The sequence below is a fragment of the Balaenoptera physalus genome (genome assembly GCF_965194825.1).
Source record: "Balaenoptera physalus genome assembly, chromosome: 10".
NCBI classification, from domain to species: Eukaryota; Metazoa; Chordata; class Mammalia; order Artiodactyla; family Balaenopteridae; genus Balaenoptera; species Balaenoptera physalus.
This window is the reverse complement of record NC_138889.1, coordinates 112,814,677-112,837,733: the sequence shown is the minus strand read 5'-3', so window position 1 is coordinate 112,837,733 and position 23,057 is coordinate 112,814,677. Positions and strand designations below refer to the sequence as shown.

At 65.9% G+C, this 23,057-nt stretch overlaps 3 protein-coding genes across 6 annotated transcripts; 2 read left to right on the top strand and 1 right to left on the bottom strand.

Annotated features, from left to right (window-relative positions):
• Positions 1–456: 456 nt before the first annotated feature.
• Positions 457–7,363, top strand: MRPL23 (mitochondrial ribosomal protein L23). Of its 2 annotated transcripts, XM_082477238.1 has the most exons (5): positions 457–535; positions 2,212–2,334; positions 3,207–3,289; positions 3,935–4,008; positions 7,155–7,363. In XM_082477238.1, exons 1-5 carry the CDS (start codon positions 519–521, stop codon positions 7,317–7,319), a joined length of 462 nt encoding a protein of 153 aa, XP_082333364.1. In that variant the 5' UTR covers positions 457–518; the 3' UTR covers positions 7,320–7,363. The 2 variants fall into 2 exon arrangements, with proteins under 2 accessions (XP_082333364.1, XP_082333363.1); XM_082477237.1 differs by lacking the exons at positions 3,935–4,008; positions 7,155–7,363 and adding an exon at positions 3,356–3,655 and having other exon boundaries at positions 3,207–3,321.
• Positions 7,364–8,109: 746 nt separating this feature from the next.
• LOC309668047 (uncharacterized protein) lies at positions 8,110–10,543 on the top strand (the record flags this gene model as incomplete). Its single annotated transcript, XM_082477241.1, has 5 exons — positions 8,110–8,941; positions 9,309–9,523; positions 9,612–9,685; positions 10,247–10,286; positions 10,371–10,543. Exons 2-5 carry the CDS (start codon positions 9,454–9,456, stop codon positions 10,541–10,543), a joined length of 357 nt encoding a protein of 118 aa, XP_082333367.1. The 5' UTR covers positions 8,110–8,941; positions 9,309–9,453.
• A 104-nt stretch (positions 10,544–10,647) lies between these two features.
• On the bottom strand, positions 10,648–22,266 carry LOC309668046 (uncharacterized protein). Of its 3 annotated transcripts, none has more exons than XR_014268047.1 (3): positions 21,979–22,266; positions 20,083–20,185; positions 10,648–10,735 (listed from the first exon to the last, which is right to left on the bottom strand). XR_014268047.1 is itself a non-coding variant. In XM_082477240.1 (3 exons), exons 1-3 carry the CDS (start codon positions 22,192–22,194, stop codon positions 17,137–17,139), a joined length of 381 nt encoding a protein of 126 aa, XP_082333366.1. In that variant the 5' UTR covers positions 22,195–22,266; the 3' UTR covers positions 13,900–17,136. The 3 variants fall into 3 exon arrangements, 2 of the variants coding, with proteins under 2 accessions (XP_082333366.1, XP_082333365.1); XM_082477240.1 differs by lacking the exon at positions 10,648–10,735 and adding an exon at positions 13,900–17,198; XM_082477239.1 differs by lacking the exon at positions 10,648–10,735 and adding an exon at positions 17,385–17,612.
• Between the last annotated feature and the right edge of the window lie 791 nt (positions 22,267–23,057).

Below are 23,057 nucleotides of genomic sequence, written 5' to 3'. Positions count from 1 at the left end.
GGGGCCAGGGAGGGAGGGAGGAAACCACCTCCGCCAGGTGGAGAGAGGGGCCTCCGACACACCCTCCCCTCCCCAACTCCCCCAGCCTCCCACCTTGGCCAGCAGCTGGAAGGGTGACAGGCTCTGGGCGGGATGACCTGCAGTTATCCTGGGCACGGGCGGGTGTGTGGGGGGCATGCGTGGTGGTCCACTGGTGTGCTGGGCCCAGGGTGGAGGGGGGACATGTGGGACTGGGGTGTGCTGCCGGGCATGAGCGGGGCGTGAGGGGTGGGGAGTGGGTATTGGGTGAGCGGAGCTTCGGGAGTCAGGTGGGGCCCAGGTGCGCAGGGCGATGGAGGTCAGGTGGGGTCAGGCGGGGCTCAGGTGCGCAGGGCGGTGGGGCTGGGGCGGGGCGGGCCGCCAGGTGCGGCCCAGGTGCGCGGGCTGCGCGCGTCCTCCCGGGCGCCAGGGGGCGCTGCGGCGGTGCGGGTCCGGGCCGGGCGCGCCCCTCCTTCCGCCCGCGGCCCCGGAAGCCGGCGATGGCGCGGAATGTGCTGTGAGTGGGGGTCCCGGGGCGCGGGGTCGGGGGCGTGGCCGCGCCCGGGACTTTGCTGCGGGGGCCGTGCCGGGCCGCGGGGACGCGACTCAGAGCCCCGCGCGGAACGTGCGGCGTCGAGGCCCCCGTGGGGGCGGGGCGGGGCGGGGCGGGCTCGGGGCGGGGGTGGTCGTTCCGGAGCCGGAGGGGCCCGGGCCGCCCCTTGGGGGTCGGGCCTGACGCTTGGCGAGGGCGGGTGGGACAGAAGGTTCGCGGGTCTGGGCCCCGCCGACCTCGCGCTTCGGCCCCCTCCGGCCGACCGCGCCCCCCACCCCCGCAGCTCCCCAGGGGCCCCAGACTGCGCCCCTTGCAGTGCTCGCCGCTGGTCACCAGGGGGAAGGTGTGAGCCTGGGTGGCCGCCCGCCGGCCTGGACCCCCCCGAGGGCAGAGCGAGGCTCGGTCCTGGGCGAGCAGCCCTGCGCTTCCAGAACCTGCCCCTCCCGCCTCTCCGGCACAGCGGAGAAGGCTGTGCCACCAGCTTCTAATGGGGCAGCTGCCACGTGGGACTGGGTCGCCAGGAGACCCCGGGAGACGTTACCTAGCACTCAGCTCAGCACTCGTTCTTCTGCGGGTGCCCCGGCCTGTGCCAGGGTGCCTGAGCCCTGCCCCCTCAGGATGCCACACCCTGGACCTCGGCTCCTGACCCCCTCACGCTTCCCAGACTTGGGAGGCCCAGAGGCAGCGTGAGATTTGGCTTCGCTGAGCCCCCTTCCCTGGTGCTGGGTGCTCCCCAAGATCAGGGGCCACGTGCTGTGCTGCAAATTGGTCACCAGGGACCCTAGATGGCATCCTCAGCCCCTGTGCCCACCCTCCACCAAGACCCGTCCCCTGGGCTCCCAGTAGACCCCTGGCCCCCTTGCAGCCCCTGTGGACCTTGGGCCCCCTCCTCACCCCAGCCCCGAGGCCCAGTTGGCAGCGTAGCCCTCCTGGCCCACCAAACCCCACCGGGAGCATGGGTCCAGCTGGCAGGGGCAGTTGGGTGGGAGCCACAGGTGGTGGCCGCCTGCACCTTCTAGATGCCTCTGCTCACTTTGGGGGTTTTGGGGGTGGGGCAGGCGGGCGGTCAGCTTGTAGCTGGTGATCTGCACACACCACCTCTCCCGAGCCTCTTATCTGTTGATCTTCACGCTTGTCAAGGATGAACTGGCGTTCCCAGCGCAGGGGGTGTGGAGGTGGCCCCATCCCTTTCCCCACCGCGGGGGTGGGCCAGTGCAGAATAAGCTGGTTCTGACCGATCCCCCCTCACCTGAGCTGAAGGGAGCTAGAGGGCGCGCCCTGTGTGGGGCCCATTCCTGGAGGGCGACAGCCATGCGGGGGCCGCGTGCCTTTGGGACCGGCACTTTGAACAAACACATGACTCTGAGCCTGTTTACGGGGTGGGGTGGGCATGTCCTCTGGCCTCTGTTCATGAATCATTCACCGGTCCTTTCCAAAGGCTGACCTTGGGGGTCAACAGGCCACACTGCCCCGGGGACTGGGGACTGGCCGCCCACGCCGGGTGAGCAGAGGGGGTGGCCTGTGGGTGACTGCCCCCTTGGCTCCCCGGCCCCATGGGCGTGATGACCTGTGGACCCTGCTGGGGTGTCCTGGGAGCCTCGTGTTCTGAACGTTTGACACGACCCCTCTCCCCCTTGTAGGTACCCTCTGTACCAGCTGGGCAACCCCCAGCTCCGGGTCTTCCGCACCAACTTCTTCATCCAGCTGGTGCGGCCCGGCATGGCCCAGCCCGAGGACACTGTGCAGTTCCGGATCCCCATGGAGTAAGCCCCCCTCCCCGCCCCCAGAGGAATTCAGGCTGGGGAGTGCCCCGAGGGGCCCACAGCCCCAGAGGTGCCGCCGAACCCCACTCACAAGCAAGGTTCTTCCTGCCGTGAAAATTATGCAGGCAGCTCCGCGCTGTCCGAGGTCTGGTGTGTGCAGGGCCTCGGGGTGTTCTGCTCCCCTCCGCCCCCGGGAAGCCTGGCCTGAGACCTGACTTCTCTTCTTGCCTCGGTCCTGGCTGCTCTTTCCAGGAGGCTGGGCTGTGACTCCTGCACCCGCTCACCGTGGCTTCCAAAGGCTTCGTCCTCAAGTGGGGCCTTCACGGAGGCCCCAGTTACCGAAGGGACACAGCCTCCCTGTGTCCAATGCTGAAGTCTTAGGGGTTCCGGGGTTGGCTTGAGCTTCCGTGTGAGGCCCATGTAGGGTGAAGAGGGCATGGGACCTAGCCCACCATCCCCTTGACCGTCATTTCTGGGAAGCGCCTGCCGGGAGGGTGCTGCGGGCAGGGCGGCAGCTGCAGAGCGGGCGGCCGGGCGCTGCGGGCAGCTCCTGGCAGCCAGGGGGCACTCGCAGACCGTCCCGCCCCTCCCCTTGAAAGCTGGGCCCCCAGGGAGTGTGACCAGTGGAAGGGAGCACAGAGCTGAGTCCTGGGGGCTGGTCCCCCGTCACCCCCTCACTGCTGCGTCCGGATGCAAGTGTGCTGGGTGGGGACCAGGGGCTGCATTTCCGGAGTCAGCGGGGCCCGGCCTCAGCCCTGGCCTCCCCCGAGCCCGCTCCCACCCGGGGCCTGCGGTCGGCAGCTCGCCCCGTCGGGCGGGCCACCTTGTACCCCGGCCCTGTTCAGACTTCCTTTCTTTCTCCTTTGCCCCAGGATGACCAGAGTGGACCTCAGGAGTTACCTCGAGCGCATTTACAACGTGCCCGTGGCTGCCGTGCGGACGAGGGTGCAGCACGGTGGGTGCCCAGGGCGGGGGCTGCCCTCTCTGGTGTGGGCTCCTCCGCGGAGCTCCCGTGGCCCAGGCTGCCCGCGTCGCTGGCCTGGTCCCCCTCGCAGCCACTCTGGCACGTGGTCCTTTGCGCATGAGGAAACTGAGGCACGCGCAGGGTGGAGGTGGCCTCCCAGGGCTGGAACTTGGGTGGCCTGGCCCTGCCGGCTGCTCAGAGCAGGGCCCCACGCTCAACCCACCCACCCGCTCCCCCGCCTGCCCCCGGGCCGGTCAGCAAAGCGCTGTTTTTATTCCCCTGGGCCTTTCTCGTTCCTTCCTGTTGACCCCTGCCCCCCAGCCCCCGGTTGCCCAGTTGTAAATATGACGACCCTCCGTCGAGGGGAGGTCAGACAACAAGAGCCTCTGTGCTGACAGGGCAGAAAGCCGTTTCTTGAGTTATTTTAGACACGTTTGGGTTTTCACCGCGCGGAGGTTGGCGGTGGTGGCGCCTGCCCGCGCGAGCCTGGCCTAGTGGCCCAGGGCGTGCCGCCTGCAGTCTGTAGCCCGACGGTGCCTGCGTGTTTGCCTGTTTCTAGAAAGTGGGTTCCTGGATTAGTGGGACTGGAAACGTCATGCTGGGAGTGAAGGTTTTTGTCTCCCCCCCTTCCGACAGGTTCCAGCAGGAGGAGGGATTACAGGAACGTCAGGATAAAGAAACCAGACTCCAAGGTGGCCTACGTGCAGCTGGTGAGCGCTCACCCCGGCCGTGACCTGGGGCGGGGGGCGGGCAGGATCCTGGGGCCCCCGGCTGGCACCTAGTTCTCACCCGCGTGGAGCCCCGGGGGGAGCTGGGGTTCAAAGCACAGCTCAGAGGTGGGAGGGGACGGGTGCTGGGGGACTTCTCGGGGGCCAGCCCTGGACGTGCGGTGGGCAGATGTGGGCCCGCTGGGCTTGGGGTGGGTTCAGGCAGAAACCAGGGCTGGCGAGCGTCAAAGCAAGGAAGCAGTTAATGCCATGCGGGTGGAGGTTCCCGCTGGGGCCTCGGTGTCAAGCCAGACCACTTGGGGCGTGCTGGGGTCCTGGCTGACCCCCTCTCCTCTGGGCCTGACTGCGGGGTGCGGCACACTCCCCCAGGTTCTCTTCACTGTGTCCCCTGCCTAGCGAGGGGCTCCGGAAAGAGCGTCCAGCACCCCATCTGAGCCTTTGCTGACCGAAACCCAGACCTGGCTAGAGGAAGGCACGCGTTTTCCAAGCCCCTTTCCGGCTCTTCCTTTCCAGCCTGAGCTGCCCCCAGACATGCTTTCCCAGATATGCTCTTGACTCAGAATGGACAGCCTTGGCCCCCCAGCACCAAGGCCCCGTGGGCTCCGGGCAGGATTCCTCTGCCGGGGCACGTGACCTTGGACCTGCCTACAGAGTCTGTTAGCTGCCCTGCGTTTGAAACCCTGGGCGGCGGGGGAGGGGGTGGGGGTCTTCCAGTCTCTTTACTTTCCTCGTAAACAGCCTGGGTCAGAGCGGGGAGCCCGCGGGCCCCGGGGCCGCTAGATGGCAGTAGCGCTATTATGAAAACACCCACCGGCCCCAGGGCCTATTTTGGGCCTTAGGAGGCAGTTTGTTGAAAGACCAAGTTAGCATGGCAGCTTTTCTGAAAAACAGTCACAGTTGTTCTAAACAGGGGCCCCCGTAATTATTTGGCCTAATATTTGCTGTGCATAAAATCAGCCAGTCCAGGCAGGGAGAGTGGCCGTTGGCCTTATAAAGACGCCTGTGTCCTCTGTGTTAAATCGGACCATCTGTCTTTGTCACGGCACGCCGGTTGACACCCCATATGTCGGCATTCGCCACGAGGCCCTTCAGCGAGAGCTATAGTTACAAGTGGCTTTTGAGTCATCCGAGCCCTTGCGTTTCCCGGGCCCCACCTTGCTCTGGAAGCTGAGCTGCGCGGCCTGGGATCTGGTATCTGCAGCTGCCACCCGGCCGCCTTTCTTCCCCTGTGAAATCAGGGCCGCACAAGTGGGGGCACAGGGCGTCCCTGCCAGGCACGCTTCCCTCCGCTGCAAAATTCAATTTGTAACGGATCCCCCCCGCCTCCACCCCGCCCGACTCCGGCAGATCTCTGCCTGGAAACCGGCCGGGGGGTTGGACCCTCGCCCCCCGAAGGGGTTCCCTCTCTGTCCTCCGTCTGCGGAGACGTCCTCCCCGTGTGTCCCTTGGGGCCTCGTTTCTGGGCTTCTCATCACCGAGCTGATCGCAGAGCACACAGAGGTCCATCAGGAAGACAAGTGAAATTCCCGGATTTGTTCGGAGTTGGCTGCTTCGGGAAAGCTGGTCCCCCGTAGTGGGGGTCCCGGGTTTCCTCCCACGAGCTGATAACCGTCTCTTTGGCCCAGAGTCGGGGAGCTAGTGAGCCTGGGTCACCCCACAGCAAGGAGCCTCGGCCCCCAGGCTGAAGCTGAAGCCTGCTGGTGACAGAGAGCCTGCCCCCCGCCCCCCGCCGCCACCCTGCCCGCCCCTCACCGTCCCGGGCCGGCGTCTTCGCTTTTCACTGCGACACTTTCCTCCCCTCCTGTTCTTTTCCGCTGGTCAGCTTTGGAAGGATGGAGGGTTTTATTTCTGAAAGTACAAGGTGAATTTCTCTAGGAAGGGAACCCCCAGGAGCCGCAGTCGGCACCCACGCCCGGCGCTTGTCTCGGTGAGAAAACGAGGAATTTCTCCCAGCGGCGCCCTCCGTTTTTTCCCAAGCTATTGCGGATTACCATCTTTGTATTTATATTTTAAAATGTCATTTTAGGTTTCCCCCACCTCAGAAAACTAGCAGAATCACCTCGGTATATTAAACATAAATCCCCCATTCTGGGCAATCAGCCCTGCATGTAAACTATTGCCCTTTGGTATTTTAAAGAAGAAGAAAGAAAGTTTTGAAGTGTGTAAGCGACTCCTCCTGCAGGCTGGCTACCGAGCACACGGTTGCTGCCTTTCATCACTCGGGGCCTGCACTCCGCGCCGTGTGAGCGGGATTTATAAACCTCCCGTTCTCAGGGCCGAGTACGTGGGCTGTTTCAGATCACGCTTGGCCGCCTGCCCGAATCCAAATGTCTTCACAAAACAAGGGTCTCCAAGAACCAAGCGCACTTCACTGATTTTACTTATTAAAATTTTCCAGATCCGGTCCTTCTCTGCCCGTCTGGAGGTGGACGGCGCAGCCCTGGGAGTGTTGGCCCGGGTCGTTCCCCGCCCCCCCCCGCCCCCATCCTTGGAACTGCTTTGCGATGTGTAGCACGTGGAGGTGGCCCCGCACCTCACGTTGTTTGGGGTCCCCTCCTCCCTCCGGCCCACTGACGGGCCGGGCTGGTACCCCGACCACGTGCTGGGGGTCCGGGCTGGGACTTGGCCGGCACTCACGTGTTCTGAACTTTTAGTGGAAGATGTAAAACCAGTTAATTTGCAAAGCCGGTCTTGATTTATAGACTGCTCGCATGTACGTTTCTTTGTACGTTACATGCGTTTTATTTGCCAAGCTCTGAGCCGGGAGGAGGGTTAGTCTTTAATGTGGGTAAAGGCCTGTCGGTATTTTGGGTGGAAGGCGGTCCAGGGAGGCAGCAGACGCGATCTGTGCCTTGTTTCCTCGCCCTGCCCCCAGTATGGCCGGGCGACTCCTGCCTGGACGGGGTGCTCTGCTGCGCTCCCCCGGGTGGGGGCACGCTGCCTGACGAGCTGGCCTCGACGAGGGGCCTTGTCACAGCAGTGGTTTCCACCGCAGAGGGCTGGGGCCCGGCCTGCGTCTGTCCTGCAGGCGATGGGCGGGCAGGTTCCATCTGGCCACGGACCTTCCCACGGGGCTCCCGGCCTGTCCCGCCCGCGCTGCAGGCTGAGCCCGTGTCTTTCCTCCCCAGGCGCACGGACAGACCTTCACGTTCCCAGATCTGTTTCCTGAGAAAAAGAGGCCTGAAGGCAGTTCTGCGGATGAGGACCTGCGGGACCAGGTCCTGGAAGACCAGCGGCGGAGGCAGAGCTGCGACCCCCGGCGCGGGGGCGTCCCCGGCTGGTTCGGCCTGTGACGGGCGGCTGACAGCTCAACTCAAATAAAAGTGCTGCTTGTGGAGACCGGCCCAGGCCGCCCCCCCATGCTCTGTGCTCTGGGCCCTGCCCCCACCCTGAGAGCAGGGGCCCGGCCGCGGGTGGCCCGCGTGTCTCGTCAGGGTCCCATGGGCGCAAGGCGAGCCAGGCAGGCCCAGAACCCTGTCCAGCTGGGGGGGAGACCCATTTCCAGAGCACCCAGGAAGTCATCCTGAGCTGCTCTGTTGAAGAGCTTGCTTCGGGCGGTTTGTGGGGGAGATCAGAGTGAGTGCTGAGGGCAGGGGTCGGGGTGGCCGCTGGGAGAGAGCCCGTGCGGGCTGGGGGTCCAGGGTGGCACACTCCAGTGTGGTCTTGAGCAGGGAGGGCGGGGAATCCAGAGAGAGTGGGGTTTAGGGGACTAGTCCGGAGCAAGGCCGCATCTGGAAGGATTGCCGGGCCGAAGGCTTGCAGGTGGGAAGCGGAGCGCGGTCAGGGACGACCAGCACCGGGCACCCGCGGGGTGGGGGTAGAGGTGGCGCTGGTCCCGGGGGGTCCGGGAGCCTGGTTCCCTGCCTCTCCGGTTCCTGAGATGCACCCGCAGCTTGATTTCTCTCTGAATCGCACTCTGCAGCTAAAAGCCTAACCCTGAGCGCCCCCGGGAGCCAGCGCCCCGCAGCCGCCCCCGGGCAGGGGGAGCGGTGAGGCCACACCCGGTTGGCTGGGCCCGTCTCTGAGTGTCCGCGGGCCTGGAGGTCTGGGGAACAAGCAAGAAGGCATTGTGGGTGCGCTCGGGGAATCAGGCCACGTTGCCCCTGGGGTGGGACACGGATGCCAGATGCCACGAGGGCTCAGGGACCACCCTCCTCCGCGGCCTCCCGGCTCCCCGTTCTGGAGCTTGGCTCTTCCCTCCGCGGGGGAGACAGTGGGGAGCCGGCTTGGCCGGCCCCCTCCACCCCGAGGGACACGGGGGGCGTCACGTGGGCCTTTGAAGCTCCCCTCCGGCTGGAGGGTGAAGGTCCGGGCAAACTCCACCCTTCAGCGTTGATTTAAAGTGATGGGGAAGGTCGGGAAGGAGGCTGGAGAACGGAGTCAATGGTATTTTCCTGAGAGAAATAATTCATGGGGCCCCAGGACCCCGACTCAAGGCCAGGGGAGGAATCCCATCCTCCGTCTGCTGCACTTCCAGCGCTGGCCGCCCGCACGCCCCCGGACGCAGCCCCCAGACCCTTCCCACGCGGCGGCCCTCTGCTGTCCTCGCTGTGCCCCCCACATCCCCCAGGGCCTGGCATCTGCCGGTCACGGCCACGGAGGCGGGCCGAGGCGTCCTCTGTCCTCAGCACCCCCAGGGCTGGTGGATGGAGTGGCCACAGCAGCGCCGGGTGGGGGTGGGACACGGGGGTGTCCGGCACAGAGCCGAGTGTGCGGGGCAGGGGTGGGGTTGCCTTGCAGGGCGCTGAGCAACAGGAAACGGGCCTTCAGCTGGGGGGCTGCTTGCCCCCACCCCAGGCACGGAGCCTTGAGAAGGCGCTGTTTGACACCCCTGCCCCTCCCTGGCTGGAGGCTGGAGGCTGGAGGCTTGGCAGGGAGACAGCCGGTGCCTCCTCGGGAGGTCTCTCTGCCCCAGGTCGGTGGGCCCCGCGATCGTCTGCTCCGAGCCTCCGTCTCCCCCTTCCTTGCGCGGCTGGGAGATGGTGGTCAAGACGTCTGGTCCCAGCATCCTCTTCCCCTCTGCTCCTCCACACGTGGGGACCAGAGGAGGGTCTCCCGGGGGCCCCCTAGGCTGGGTGTCATCCTGCCCGCTCAGGCCTTTGCTGGACAGCCTCACGTGGGGCTGGGGACAGCGAGGGCCCGACCCAGTGGACCTGGGGGCTCCTTTTCCCGTGGGGACAGTCCTGCCAGGAGCACCCCGGGCCAGCGCCTGGGGGAAAGTATACGGACAAAGGAAGAGGGCTTGCGCCCACAACACCGCCCCCTGTGCCTCCCTTCTTTAGGGCCATTCGTCGCCTTGTGGGGGCTGTGAGACCCAGGATACGGCAGGCAGAGCCCGCGAGGGGCGGCGCTGGGGGCTGGGCCGGCCGCCTTCTCAGTCCCCTGCGGCTGCCACGGGCCCTGCTTGGAGCCAGCGGGCCTGTGCGGATGAGTTATAGTTGCAGCAGGCCCGGCCTGTGGCCCACGGGACGCATCCCAGACCCCCCAGCAGCTCCAGGTGAGGCCCGGCCGCCAGGGCTGCCAGGATGGAGCGGAAGCCCATCTGGCCGCAGCCCCTCCGCCAGCGTCTGGTTTTCCTCTTCAAGGGCCAGAGTCTCCCCGGGGCCGCATCATGCCGTCATCCCAGCTCCACGTGCATCGTTTAAGTAACCGACTGCAGGTGACCCACCGCCTGGCTGGGCCCCTCGGCCGGGGTGGGGAGGGCCCGCTCACTTCTGCAGCTGGGACCCCCAGTTGAGTCGGGGGCTCCATCCTCTGGCCTCTGGGCGGCCTCAGCAGGGGACCCGGGCCCAGGGACACAGCCGGTCGTCTGGGCTGCCCCGCCCACCCCCCAGGCCTTAAAACACAAAGGAAACTAAAGAAGTCGGTCCCCTTGAGGGTGACTCCAGAGGGGGTCCCCTCCCACCTCCCGACTTTCATGTAATTCTGAACTCCATTCATGAATGAACGAATGCGTGAGTGTGCGTGAATCACTGGTGAACACCCCAGTTCAGCACATCAGCTTGGCCACGCGGGAGAGCCCTGCCCTGTCCGCGGGTTTGAGAATCGGGCAGGGCCTGGGGCGGGGTCCAGGTGGGCCCCCAGCCACTGTTTTCACTGAAGCTGGCGGTTGCGGCTGCCGCCTGCTTCCTGGCTGTGAAGACGCGCTCGCCACCCCCTCACATCACAAAGGGCAGAAGAGCCAGCTGGTCAAGGGCTGTTCTTCTCTGTTTTCAAACAGCTTTATTGGGATATGGCTCGCATCCCTACGGTGCCCCGTCGTAAGTGTGTCGATGTCTCACTGTTCAGGCAGGTGTGCACCGATCACGGTGATCAGTTTGAACACATTCTCACGTCACCCACAGAGCAGCCCCGCACCCTCCCGCCGACGCTCGCCACCCCCCCACTCCCCACCCCAGCCCCGCCGACACAAGCCTGCTTCCGTCTCTGCGGATTTGCCTGCTCTGGACACTTCATGGAAATGGAGTCTGTGCTGGCTTCTGTCACTCAGCGGCACGCCCTCGGGCCCATGCTGTAGCCCGCGTCAGGGTTTCCTTCCATTGCGTGCGTGGGCCACAGTCTGTGTATCTGTCTGTCCGTGGATGGCGCTTGGCATGTGTGTTATCATTGCTCGGGGATGTCGGGTGCTTAGCCTGGAATGTTCCACGGGAGGCCGGGGCTGCCTCACCACCAACAAGGGTGTTTATCAGTCCCTGAAAGTCCCCAAAGGCTGTGGAGAGATGGGCCACGTCTGCAAACTGCCTGGCTGCTGGATAGGGCCTGGTCAGGGGTGTCAAACAGCCTGCCCCCTCGGGGCCCTGGGAGCTCCACTGGGGTCAGGGGCGGGGTCAGGGGCTGGCACGGGGAGGGGGTTTCCAGACAGCCCCAGGACCCCCATCCCTGTGCCTCTCTCCTTCCCTAAATGCCGCGCCTCGGGTCCAAAAGACGCTCAGTTCCGGCCCTCGGAAACCCTCCTTTCCCCGGGCATGAGGGCTGGCACACGCGTGCACTGGTCCCCAAGTCGCCCTGCGTGTGGGTGCCTGTCCCATCTCTGTAACCGACACTGAGTCCCGTCAGGACAAAGGTTTCCATCTCCTCTCAGAGCTGAGCTGGCTCTCTCTGCATGTCCCGCTGTGCGCAGGGGCACCCCACCCCAGGGAAACCCCTCCATTTCTGCCAGCGCCCCACACCTGCCTCCCCGGCCTGGCCCTGGGGCGCTTGGCTTCTTGGGAGAAAGGGAAAGGTTCCCCGGAGACCTGGGTCTCCTTCCCAGGTTCCCACTCGCCCAGCCCGGAGGGAGCTGTACCCCACAGGGCTTGGCCCAGACACCCCAAGACGGACGCGGGGGCACCCGGGCCACCGGCCTGGGAAGCAGCGGCCAGGACGGCTCCCCACGCGGCCCACCAGGCCGACATGTTCAGCATCTGTGTTGCTCCTTCCTGACTGAGATCATCCCCAGCACCAATCCCCCCAGATCACTTCATTATTTCTTTGTAAATAGGGCTTTTCCTAGTCAAAATAATCACCATGTTTTGTGCTGCTCCCACATCTGGCTTTGATTGGCCCCCACCTCCTCGGGTGGACCTGGACCCCTGATGCTGTGACAGAGGGAAGGCAGCCCAGCCTGCTTTCCTCCCTGCGCGAGGCCGGGCCTGGGGGACCCCGGTCCTGTCCCTGCACAGCTGCACTCCGGCCTGGGCCTGGCTCCGCTGGGCGCATCCTTGGTTCTGCCTTTGCAGAGTTGGGGTCCCGGGGCTCCCCCGTGGCTGGATTCTCCTCTCCCTGCAGCTCCTGTGGCCTCCGTAGGGGTCCCGGCAGACACACAGCGTGCAATTCACCTCGCCGGCGGTCCTCTCCTTCCCATGTGGGCGCACCCATCTCCATGCAGGAGCCCTCTGGGCACCCCTGAGAGTGTCTCCGAGGAGAGTCCTGGTTTGGGGCGCCCAGCAGCCCACTCTGCAGGCAGAGGTCAGCCCCTCTTTCTTCTGACCCGCTCCCCTGGATGACCTGCCCCTTTACTCCTCCCAGCCCGAGTCCCAGGAGGCTGCTCCCCTTCCCCTGGCCCTCCGTCCGATGCCAGGTCCAGACCGGGCCCTCCGGGCGATGGAGACAGGACCGCACACGCTCTGACGCACGGGGAAGCCGCTGTTTGGATGACTGGGACGGTGCCCGAGTGTCCTCGGCACCAGCACCTGCAGCGTCTGGGCTTTGCGCCTCCCGCCATCCCCTCCCAGCGTGCACGGTGAGCAGCTTTCTGGGACGTGGAATCAGGGGCCCTGGGCCGTCCACCTTGCCGTCCCTCCTCCAGCCCCGTCACATTCCGTATGGCCGCTGGATCCACCAGCCACAGACACCAGGTGACGAGCATCTGGGCAGTGGGCACAGGGCAGCAGAATGGCACCTGCCTGCGGGAGCGTGCCCGCTGACTGCCCAGAGGGGAAGATTGAAATACTCCGGAGGGACCTCAGAAGACCACTGAGGGGGCGGGGCCTCGTGTCCCTCGGGTCGGGGAGGTGCCTCCAGAAGCCTTCGCGCAGGCCCCAGGTAGGGGTGCCACGTCCCTGCGGACAGCACCGGGCGTTGACCTCATCAGGGCTTCCCTTCAGGCCTCGCTGGAATTCCGCCGGCCCTGAACAGCCGACGCTCCTGCCAGGCTCTCCCTGGGACTTAACGGGGGGCCAGGGCCCTAAATAATTCTTATAAAACCCATGTCAGCCCCAAACTGTGTGATATCTGATTTGTAGCCCTAACAAAACCCCATGCCTGCTGCCAGAGGGGGTGCGGTGTGAGCCCGGCGGTGCAGAGGCCCTGGGTCCCGCTGGTGCGTGTGCACACGTGTGTGAGCGAGTGAGGGGGGCCCTGGGGGGGCTGGGCTCCTGCAGCTCCGGGGCTCCACTGAGCCGCCACAGTGACGTCCTCGACCGGACAGGACAGAGGGGTTGGCAGAGGTGGCAGCCGCTCCCTGCTGGACCACCTTGGGGAGGGACCTGGAGGCTGGGGCACCAGGCGCTGCTGACCAGCCGGAATGACTGCGGAGCAAAAGGCCAGCTGCCTGGAGAGAGACGCATCTGGCCACCCGCACACACTCAGCCCAGCCACTCTGGCCCTCCAAGGCCCTTCTGCGGTGTCTGAGGCCAGAGCACCAAGGAACAGGAGGCTGTGGGTACCTCAGACGTGAGCGGCCCGTCTGAGGACTTCTGGGGACACAGGCTTCCCCCTCCTGGCTCCTAGTGGCCAGCAGACGAGGGCTGCCACCTGGGCAGGGGCCTGGGTGGGGCTGTGAGGGCCAGGGGTCCTGCCCTTCGCTCCCAGCTGCTGGCCTTGCCGCCAGGAGGCCCTTGGCTGCAGCCTCGACCTTCTTGTCTAAAACGTGGACATGATCATGTCGGCCAGCGGGGAGACAGGGCCAGGCTGGAGGAAGGTGCCCAAAGGCTGCTCCCAGGACCCTGTCCCCCTGATGCCCGGTCCCCTTCTCCACCCAAGTGTGTGTTCTGGCTCCGTGCAAAGCCTGGAGCCGCCTGCCCAGCCCAGGTCTCTGTCTCCGTGGCTGTCCATCACCACACCTGGCCACCCGTGCGTCCTGCCACGTCCCATGTCCCTGCCAGGTGTGGCGGCCCTGTTGGGGGTGAGCTCCCGCACAAGGCCACGGTGTGGCAGGGCAGGCACGGCAGAAGCCCCAGGCAAGCGGCCGTGCTGTGGAAGGGTTCGTGTGGCGTCCAGGCTAGGGGCAGGGGGTGGTGCTAGAAGTGGGCACCTCATCACTGCCCAGTGCAGCGGCCCCAAATCAGGCTATGTCCTTGGAAGTGCCACCAGGCCTGCTGGTCTAGGACATAAACCTCCCTTCACACTGGCCCCCAACCCACACGGCCCCCCAGCCGCCTGCCCCTCCAGAGCAAGTCCAGGGTCTCTCTACTCCTCCAGACCCTGGGCATTCTCACCCTCTTAAAGAGTGTCCCCAGGGGTGCCCCCAGCCCCACGCGCTGCCCCTCGCTGGCCCCTGGCGTCTGTGGCGCCCTTGCCTGCTTCCTCTGTGCTTTTGGGGTACCGCCGGGTCCCCTGCCTGGTCTCAGGGGCTCGACCAGTTGCGGGGGCTTTGTGCCACTGCTGGTTCTCTTTCCACTTAAGATAAGAAGGCCCTCCATCCCCAGGTTCCTTCCTGCTGTGTCCCTCGGCCCCCAGTGCGTTCCTCAGATCTGGGCTCGCGAACTCCCTCCTCCCACTGCTCTGCCGAGTGGCCCACGGGGCCTTGAGGGGCTTCAGGAAAGGCCCCCAACCCTCACCTCCCGAGGGGCAGGAGTGGCCGAGTGTGTTGGGGGTGACGCACCCAGAGCTCCAGCCCCGAGATTCTGGTCGCTTGTCCCCAGAGCCCAGAGACCACGACCGGGGAAACCCCTCCTGGATCCTGGGGCCACCTGGTGTGTGCCCACACTGGGCTTGTCCTGTGTCCTCGAGAAAAGGCAGCCCAAGTTGCAGAAGATGCCTCCTAAGAATAAAAATCGGGCGCGAGGCCCTGTGGGGCCAGTGGGATTAGGACCAGCTGCTGCCCCGTCCCTGGCCTGTCCTTGCCTCCCAGGGCACCCCCTGCTTCCCCGTCCCCTGGCCTCACCCTGGCTAAATCCGCCTTGGCCCCTTGGCTGGTACAAAGCAGGAAAACTGTGTGTTCTGAGCCTCCTTTGGGGCTTAGTGGGTAAGGGGAGCCGGCAGCTGCCCGAGGAGAGTGACGAGCGACGCCCTTTATCTGAAAATATCGTGTTGCCCGCCTGGATGCCGGGGGCCCCGCGTGCCAGCCCGCCCGACTCCTGCTAAAACTGAAATAGCTTCGGGAGGTGGACGCAGCTGTCCGCATCAGTCAAGATGACCCCGGCCAGAGTGGCGGGTCCGGGCTCCCACGAACTCAGGCTCTTCCAGGGGCTGCTGACCTGTGGTCCCCGGACCCCAGGGCCAGGGCACTGCCAGGGCCCCCCGAGAGGCCCCTAGGAGAGGAACGGAAAGGGGCCACACTGGCCATTCCACAGCCCTTGCTGTGGCCTTGGCCTGGGTCCCTAACGTCGGCCTAGCTCCTCCTGGACTCTCCTCCCCACCCAGGAACCCTGTGCCGCCTGGGGCGCTGGGTGCGTGTCCTGGGCAGAGCAGGGAGACGGACCGAGGGAGCGGCTGGGGGACCGAGGCGATGGGGGACCCGCAGAGCAACCTCGGAGTGTGAGGGTGCAGTGCGGGACGCAGGATGGGAAGAGTCGCCAAGGGTCTGTTTGCAGGGACAGAAAGGCAGGGAACCAGGAAGCTCCCTGCAGCAGGAAGCTGGGACCTGAGAGCCCCGAGGAGGAGGCTCCAGACGGGCAGGGTGGACGCGGCCGGAAGGCTCCGGGCCGGGCGGTGACCCCGGGGTGGGAGGGGGAGCAGGCGCCGGCCGGGCGTGCTTGGCCTGGCATGCTGGGCCACATGCTTGCCCAAGGGGCTCATGGAACATTCTTGCGGGGGGCCGGAGCCAGGGCCCGATGTGTGTGCGTCCCAAGGGTGGGGGGCGCCGGGCGCTATAACGGGCGGCACGCGGCACACTTAGTCACCTCTGAGGTATGGCTCCCGGCCTCGCCCCGTGTCATTGCCATGGCAATGCTGGGAGGGGCCCACAAACAGCCCCAAACAGAGTGGCCCCCTGACTCCTGGTCGTCCCCTCGAGGGGGTGGGACACTCGGAGAGACACTGCCAAGTTTGGGAGAAGAAGCTTGCAGGCTGGCCTCGCTCCAGCCCTTCCCTGGGACGTGTGCACCCCTGTCCCATCCCTGTCCCACCCGGCCCGGAGCCAGGACACCACGCAGGGGCCTGTGCACCGGGGGTGGGGAGCCGGGGCGAGGTGGCCAGGCCCCTGGGTTCAGGTACCCCAGGACGTTGGGGTTTCTCGAGAGAAGGACTCGGCCTGCTTGAAATGCACGTTCCGGGGGCTCTCGGGGCGCTGGCTCACGGCCAAGCCCCTCCCAGCTCACCTGCCGCTCCCTCTGTTAAAACGGGGACAGTGCCCCCACCGCAGCTACCCCTGCCCCTCAGGCTGTCAGGGCCCCGGACCATCCAGGGTGGGGCGGGGCGGGGCGGGGCGGGGTGGGGGGAGGTCACCAGGACAGAGCCCCAGGGTGGCCGCCTGACGGGGGCAGTAGTGTCACATGGTGAGAGGGCGGTCAGTGGCATCCTGCAGCCCCGGGGGGCCCTGCCCCCAAGAGAGGCACCTTCCCACAACCCCTTCCCCAGGAGTGCAACCCCAGAACTGGGGTCTGGCACCCATGCACCCGAGGGGCACCCACCCACTCTTCTGGGGTGCCTGCCCGGCCCGAGCCGTGACCCAGCAGCGGAGGCCTCGGCACAGGGGTCTGGGCATTCGCCAAAGGCTGAGGGGGACGTTTGTTCCAGGTGGGGTCCGTTGGGGACCACCCAGGGAAGTTTCGTCTGCAAACCGAGGCAAGCGCTAATGGTTTGGGGTCCTTCGGGCATCTGCCATCCCTCCCCGACCAGGCTGACACCTGGGCCGACCAGGGCAGTCCAGAACTCCCAGCACGCACACCCAGGCTCAGCCCCTGGGAGCTGACAGCTGGGGTGGACCCAGCGCCAGGGCCTTGGGTGGGAGACAGTGTCCCCCACGGACCTGACCTGGAAGCGCAAGTGTGCATGCATCGTGTCCCCCAAGGGTGGCGCTGTCAGCCAGGAGGCAGCGGGACCCTGCTCGGAAAGGTCGTGTGCGGTGACGGCCGGCCAAGCTGTCCTTCCTGGCTCAGCTGTCGGCAACCTGAACCCTCCACGCTGGCCAGGAGGCTCGAGGCCTAAATTAGGGTCTGCGGGATAGGCCGTGGCATCACGGGGACGTCCAAGCCACCGTTGCAGCAGAAATGTCCCGTTCCAACGCCGGAGAGGCCCGTCCACCCAGAAGGGCGGCCGGCAGCAAACATTTCCAGGAAAACTGAAGTGAGCCCACCGTGTGGACACCCGGCCTGTGACAGCCCACTCTCAGCCCCCTCCCCAGCCCAAGCAGGCCCCCAGCCCCTGCCTTCCGGCCCAGCGTCTGTTCTCTGGGTTAAGGGATCGGGTTCACCCCTCCTCACAGGACTGCGTCTTATCTCTGGGAAAGAGATTATGGGGTTTCTGACATTAAATTCTCACGCTGAAGTTTTCAGCATGTCGTCTGAGAAGCATTTTTTTCCGAATAGCACCTGGAAGGGAGGACACGAAGGATGTTAGGGCTGCTCACGCGAGACTTTGAACCTGGGGGTGGGAGGGACTCGCCATCCGTCAAGCCCCCTTCCACGCCGCGGCCAACGCCTCCCCCTCCCCGCACGTGAGTTACGGATCCCAGCCACGCGAGCCCCCCCCAGCCAGACCCCCTCCAGCCGCCCAAGTCCTGCCAGCCGCCCGGCCCCTGGACCCATGGCGGGCGCCGAGGGTGGCACGAGGTCACGCTGGTTTTAGCGGCCCATCATACATTGTTCTTTGTCCCGGGGGCCTGCTCCAGGCAGCCCTGTTCACATCTGCGGGGGCACGGGCGGCCAGCTGTCCTGGCCCCTGGCCCCCAGGAGAGGTGAGCCGACGGAGCCGCGGTGGTCCTGGGGTCCCGGCTGCGTTATCGTCTGCGGGAAGCGGTAATCGAAAGGGCCTGTCCACTTGTGTTTTCGCGTGATTGAAGGGCCCGCTTGGAAAGTCTACTCTCAAGCCCGTCTTTTGGGTCATTTTGATTTGGGGATTTCCAAACATCGGGGCCACAAGAGGTCACCCCACTGACCCCGGCCTGCCTCATTATGTCACAGCCAGATTGCTGTGACACCTGATGGAATCCAGAAGGCCCCGGGAGGGCAGCGGGCCGGAGGTGGGGGCGGGGTGGCCGGCCAGGGGGCTGGGGGCTGGGGGCTCCGCTCACCCAGTCCCACCCGTACCCTGGGCAACACCGCGCCCCCATCCCCTTCCCCGCTGCCCCAGCAGGCCAGCCCGGGCCTCTACACGCTGAATCCCGCCGGGCACCCGGTGCTGGTGACCCTGTTCCTAAACTTCGGCCAGGCTCACGTGCCCTCACCCGCACGGGCCCGGTTCCACGCCGGATACTGCCACCGCTGCCCCCGCCCCCCACGGTGTGGCCACTCCCCACCTTACTTCCCACTGCCCGGGAGGGTGAGGAGCAGCCCCAGGTCCCACCCTCCAGCCCCACCGAGCCCCACGTGCCCCCCATCCTGGCACGATGGAGCGGCTCCTGACCCTGCCCAGCCCTGGCCCAGCTGCCCTGTGTCCTCCCTCCTCCTCCTCCTCCTCCTCCGCAGCCGGGGTCCCTCTTGGGCCCTCCTTCCTGCTTCCCATCTCATCTTCTTTGGGGAATGGAATTACAAGGCTTAATCCGAGACCCCCTTCCGTCTTGAGACCTCCCCGGGGCCCCGAACGAGGCCAGCACACAAAAGAAATCACCCTGAGGTCCAGCTCTCCATCCCACACCAAATTTCGAAATCATCCAGCCTGACTCTGGCCCCGGTTGTTCCCCTCTTTCTCCCTCGGGGTCCCCAACAGACACACGTGCCCACCTGGCGGCCCGGCCCTGTGGCTCTGGGTCCTTCTTCTTCAACCCAGGCCCCAGCATTGCCCACTCACACCCTCTGTGACCTGCGGAGAGTGACCACCGGGGCACACCTGGGTCCTCCACGTGCCCACCAGGCCTCTTCCTTCCGGAAGACCCTTGGGTTTGCCTCTGGGCTGCTCTCCGAGACCCCTCCCTGCAGCCTCAGGCCAAGGACTGCCCTGCAGCCCCTGTCTTCCGGGAGCAGGCGGCGGCTAGTCAGCCCCGAGGTCAAGCCTCCTCCATCAGGAGGGGCCCCGTGGGAACTGGGGACAGGAGACAGGCAGACGGGGCGGGGGTACATCGTGGGAAGGTGCCCTCGGGGGCCGGCGGGGCCGCGGCTCCATCCGCTTCCTTCCCCCTCCCTCTGCTCCCAGGGGAAAGGTGCACGTCCAGGGTCTCGGAGGAGGCACGGAGTGGGGGGGGGCAGGAGTGAGGGACCCGCCTGGGGGCATTGGACGCGGGGTGGATGTTTAACCCTCTCCCTGGTGACGCTGATAGCCCGGCCTGGAGTGGCCAGGCAAGCCCGTCCCCGGGCACAGAGCCGGCAGATCTGGTGGCTCCGGTGCCCTGGAAACGGGAGATGGGGCAGCAGTGCCCGAGGCTGGGCAACCACCTCCTTCCTGCCCCCTCTGAGCCTGGCCTGTGGGCTCAGCGGGTCAGCACTTTCTGCAAACCCCACACACAGCAAACAGAGCCTGACCAGGCGGTCAGTGGCACGCCTCTGGAGGGACGGCCGGCCAGGCCTTGCTGCGAGCCAGGGGCTCGGCCATCTTCCCCTGTCACACTACCTGCCATGATGTCTCCCTCCTTCTTGGGGTCTCTCGTCTCTCCTCACCTTTCCTGGCCACCCCGAGACACTCCCCAGTGCCCACGGGGGAGCAAAGTGGCCAGGGCACCCTCTTCCCTGCCGCCCCCCGCCCCGCAGCTGGCCGTGCTCCCTTTTCCTGCTGCAGAGAGAAGCGGGCGAGGCCCCGGAGGAGGGCATCCCAGACCCGCCTGGAGCCTGGCGGGCGACCGTGGCCCCAGGGAGCTGGATCCGGACGACTGGCCAGAGCGTCTCTTGGGATGGGAAGCCCCATTCGAGTAAGGCCTCGGCCAGCTCGGCCTGGGGACTGGGTTGTTTCTGGATCCCTCGTCCCCCCGCATTTCCGTGGGCCCCAAGTCCAGTCCCACCAGGGTTCTGTGAGGCGTGGTGAGGCTCCAGGGTGGCCCGAGGGCCACAGCGGGGACCCCAGGGTCACATGGTAAGGTGAGTGGCAGGGAGCATTCGTCCAGCGCTGTAACGTGGTGGACTCCAGGCCAAGCTTGCACGGTCCCCGCAGCAGCCGGCTTTCGGCCGCTCCGTCTCAGACCAAGACGCTCAGGCCCCGACAGGGTGACCACTTACTTGCCCAGCGCAGACATGGCCGTGCCAGGCGGGGCCTCCCTCAGGCCCAGGCGAGGCTCCAGCCGTTCCCACAGAGACACCCCCGCCCCCACCCCTGGGCCCAACCACCCACCTGCACGGCTTCCTTGGGAGTCAGTCAGCAACATCCGTCCCCAGGCCACCATCTCCACGGCCCAAAGGCCCTCTACACCCGGTCTCACCGGGTCACACTCTTGCTGCCGGGAGAGATAGACCAGGAAAGAGGTAGAAGTTTCCAGGAGGTTGCTGGGAGGAGGGAGCAGAGCTTGCACGGCAAGTGAGAGAGAACTTGGGAAGGATGGAGGGTCTTCAGTGGGGACAAGTGGATATTTAGAAAAAGAGAGGGTTTGGAGAAGACAGCAAGGAGGATGGACAGGTTGGGGCCTTGGGGAAGGGGCCAAAACACGAGCTTGGAAGACGGAAAGGATGGCGGGGGAGGGGAATGGAGCCCCCCGTGGCTGGAGGGAAGGGCATCCTGATGGCCGCTCTTCGGGGGAGAGGAGAGAGCCGAGGAAGCTGGCACGGGGTGGGCAGGGAGCGAGCAGTGTCCGTCCACCCAAAGAGCGGCATCTTCCCTTCTTGTTGAGGAAGCGAGACGGGCGCCATCTTGTGCGGCCATGCTTGCCCATGGACGCCCTCGTCCACCCCGTGGGCAGCAGGTGTCCCCTCCAGCGGCAAACACAAACTAGAAGAGATGTGTCTGACCTCGGAGGCTGTCAGTGGGGAGGGGGTACGGAGGGGCTGGGGCTCCTGGGCCACACTCTGCCCTCGTGGCAGCCCCACTGGGGCCTGGGACACCTTTGGGTGACGTGGGGAGCAGGGAGGGCGGAGGGGCTCTGGAGAGATGGTGGTCTCCGGAGCTGCCAGAGCATCCCCTCACCAGGTTGAGGGCAGGGCGCTGGGGACCGGGGTCCAGAGGTGGGTGCCCGCCCTGTCCCTGCCGGACAAAGGGGCCCTCATCCCACAGGGCCAAGAGTGGAGTTGAGTAACTCCATCAGAAGAGATTGGAGGAAACTTCTAGAGACCCAGAGCTCTTTCCTCATCCTTGCTCCTTTCCTAGCACCCTCCACTGGACCGGAATGGCGCCCAGCACTCCCCTCAGGGCCCGCTGGGCCCGTCCCCCTGCAGCCCACTGTGGACCCCAGCGCGACGGGCCACGGGTCCCCTCTCCTCTCTGGGCTTCTGTTCTCTTGCCGGATGGGATAACAGCCCCATCTCCATGGGGCTGGGACCGGAGGGAGTCGGGAGAAAGCCCCCCAAAATGCAAAGCATTGTGGAGTTAAAGGCTCAAGTTGGGGGAGGGCAGGATAAAGGTAGAGGGAGATGACAAGACCCCTGATGCCTTTGTTTAACTGGCTCTAATGATTTGCTTAAGTCAAAGCGCCCAGCCCAATGGGGTTGGGGGTTGGGGGCTGGGGAATAAGGGTGAGGGGCACAGAGGCCTTTTCCTGATGAGGTCTGCTTATCACAAAGGCCGATTAGGCTCCAAGCAGGGCCCACGGCAGCAGCTTACATGTCCAGCGGGAGCCGGGTGTGAGCGTGCGTGACAGAGGGCACCCTTCCGGGACTAGGGAGTCTCCGGAGGGGCCTGATCCCTGCCTCCTGGGAAGCCAGGATGGGAGGAAATAGGCTGAAATTATATGGGATTGGGGACACTTCTTGATTCGGGGTGGGGGGTGAGCTCCTCCCTGGGGCCACGGCTGGACACTTGGGTGCCAGGGTCCCGGCTGGGGGGCTGGCGCAAGGGGCAGCCGTCTCCAGGTGGGACTCTGGGTAACCTGCAGCCCTCAGAGGGAGATTCACCAGAGGGACTGTCCTTTGGTGAATGGTCGCCGAGGGAAGGCATCGCCCCCCTCCAGGGCAGGCACCCCAGCCAGCCCCTGGTCGCATCCTTAGAGGCCACAGAGGGCCCTCACCTGGCCCTCCTGTGCCGGGCTGGACTCTGAGGGTCTTCAAGGACTAGCTCCAGCCTGGATGTCTGGGAACTGACCTGTCCCAAGCTGGATGGCCGAGATGCGGCAGTGGCCATGCTGGGCTCCGGCCCAGGGTGGTCTCCGGGTTGGTGCTGGGGGCTGGGGGGAGAGGGTTGCTTGTCATGGTTTGGCCCGGGGGGTGGCACAGACGTCCTCCGTCCCGGCCTGTGCGCCTCCTTCACTCCCGGACGTGGCTGCGCGCTGGTCTCCGTCACGGGCCCATCCTTGGCCATCTCACCAAGCCTCGGGGACCCACGGCGGCTGCTCCCCCACTGGCCGGCTGGGAAATGGCCCGTGATGCAGGGCGCACGCCAGGGTGGCCGGGGATTGGTCACTGCCTGAATGTCCCCGGACGGATGCCCATGTGCCCTTGGGCAGCTTTCCCCTCGGACAGGCTGTCCAGGCCGGGAAACCCTAAGCCAAAGGGATTAAGAAGAAAGGACAGAATCGGCCGTTCCTTTGGCTGTTCTCGTTTGAGCCTCGTTTAGTGTATATTGCTCAGCGGGTAAAAGCACGTACGTGGTGATGCCAAGAGCCCGGACGTGCTCCCATCTCTCAGGTCAGCCTGTGCGGAGGCCGCCCCGCCCCCGCCCCGCCTGCCGGCCTCCCCGGCGCCATCTTGCACATTCCTGCGGTCAGCCAGGAGGGCTCCGGGATGAAGGGACGGGGATGCGTGGGGGACCCTCAGCCTGGGCCCCGATCAGCCGCCGTTCCCCGCCCCCAGCCCTGAGCGTCCTCCCTGGAGTCTCTGCTCCACGTGGGGCAGGAGCTGCGAGCCTCGCTCTGGGCCCATGCTGGGGGCCCCTCCCCAGACCCCGGCCCCTTCCCACCCAGGACCCAGGTGCCTCCTGTCAGCTGAAATGCACCTTGAGGTGGGGTCTGGGCAGCTGGAGCGCCTGTGGCTGCAAAGCTGGGATCTCGGGCTGCCGGGATGGCTGCCCCCAGGGTCCCCTCGGCATACTGCTGGCTCCGTCACCTGCTAGAGGCTTCCCGGGGTGTGGGGAGGTGGGAGAGAGTCAGGAGGGTCCTTCGCAGGGTGAGGCGGGTGGGAAAGGCACCGTGACCCCTACCACCTGTCAGAAACGGGGCATTGATG

Coding starts and splice junctions, on each gene's coding strand:
- MRPL23 (XM_082477237.1), top strand. Junction 2,335..3,206: donor CAGTTCCGGATCCCCATGGA/GTAAGCCCCCCT, acceptor CCTTTGCCCCAG/GATGACCAGAGTGGACCTCA. Junction 3,322..3,355: donor GGCGGGGGCTGCCCTCTCTG/GTGTGGGCTCCT, acceptor CCCGTGGCCCAG/GCTGCCCGCGTCGCTGGCCT.
- LOC309668046 (XM_082477239.1), bottom strand. CDS start 22,194: ATGGCCAAGGATGGGCCCGTGACGGAGACCAGCGCGCAGCCACGTCCG. Junction 20,186..21,978: donor GGCCATCCAGCTTGGGACAG/GTCAGTTCCCAG, acceptor CTCTCCCGGCAG/CAAGAGTGTGACCCGGTGAG. Junction 17,613..20,082: donor CTCCCAAGGAAGCCGTGCAG/GTGGGTGGTTGG, acceptor CGCTTCCCGCAG/ACGATAACGCAGCCGGGACC.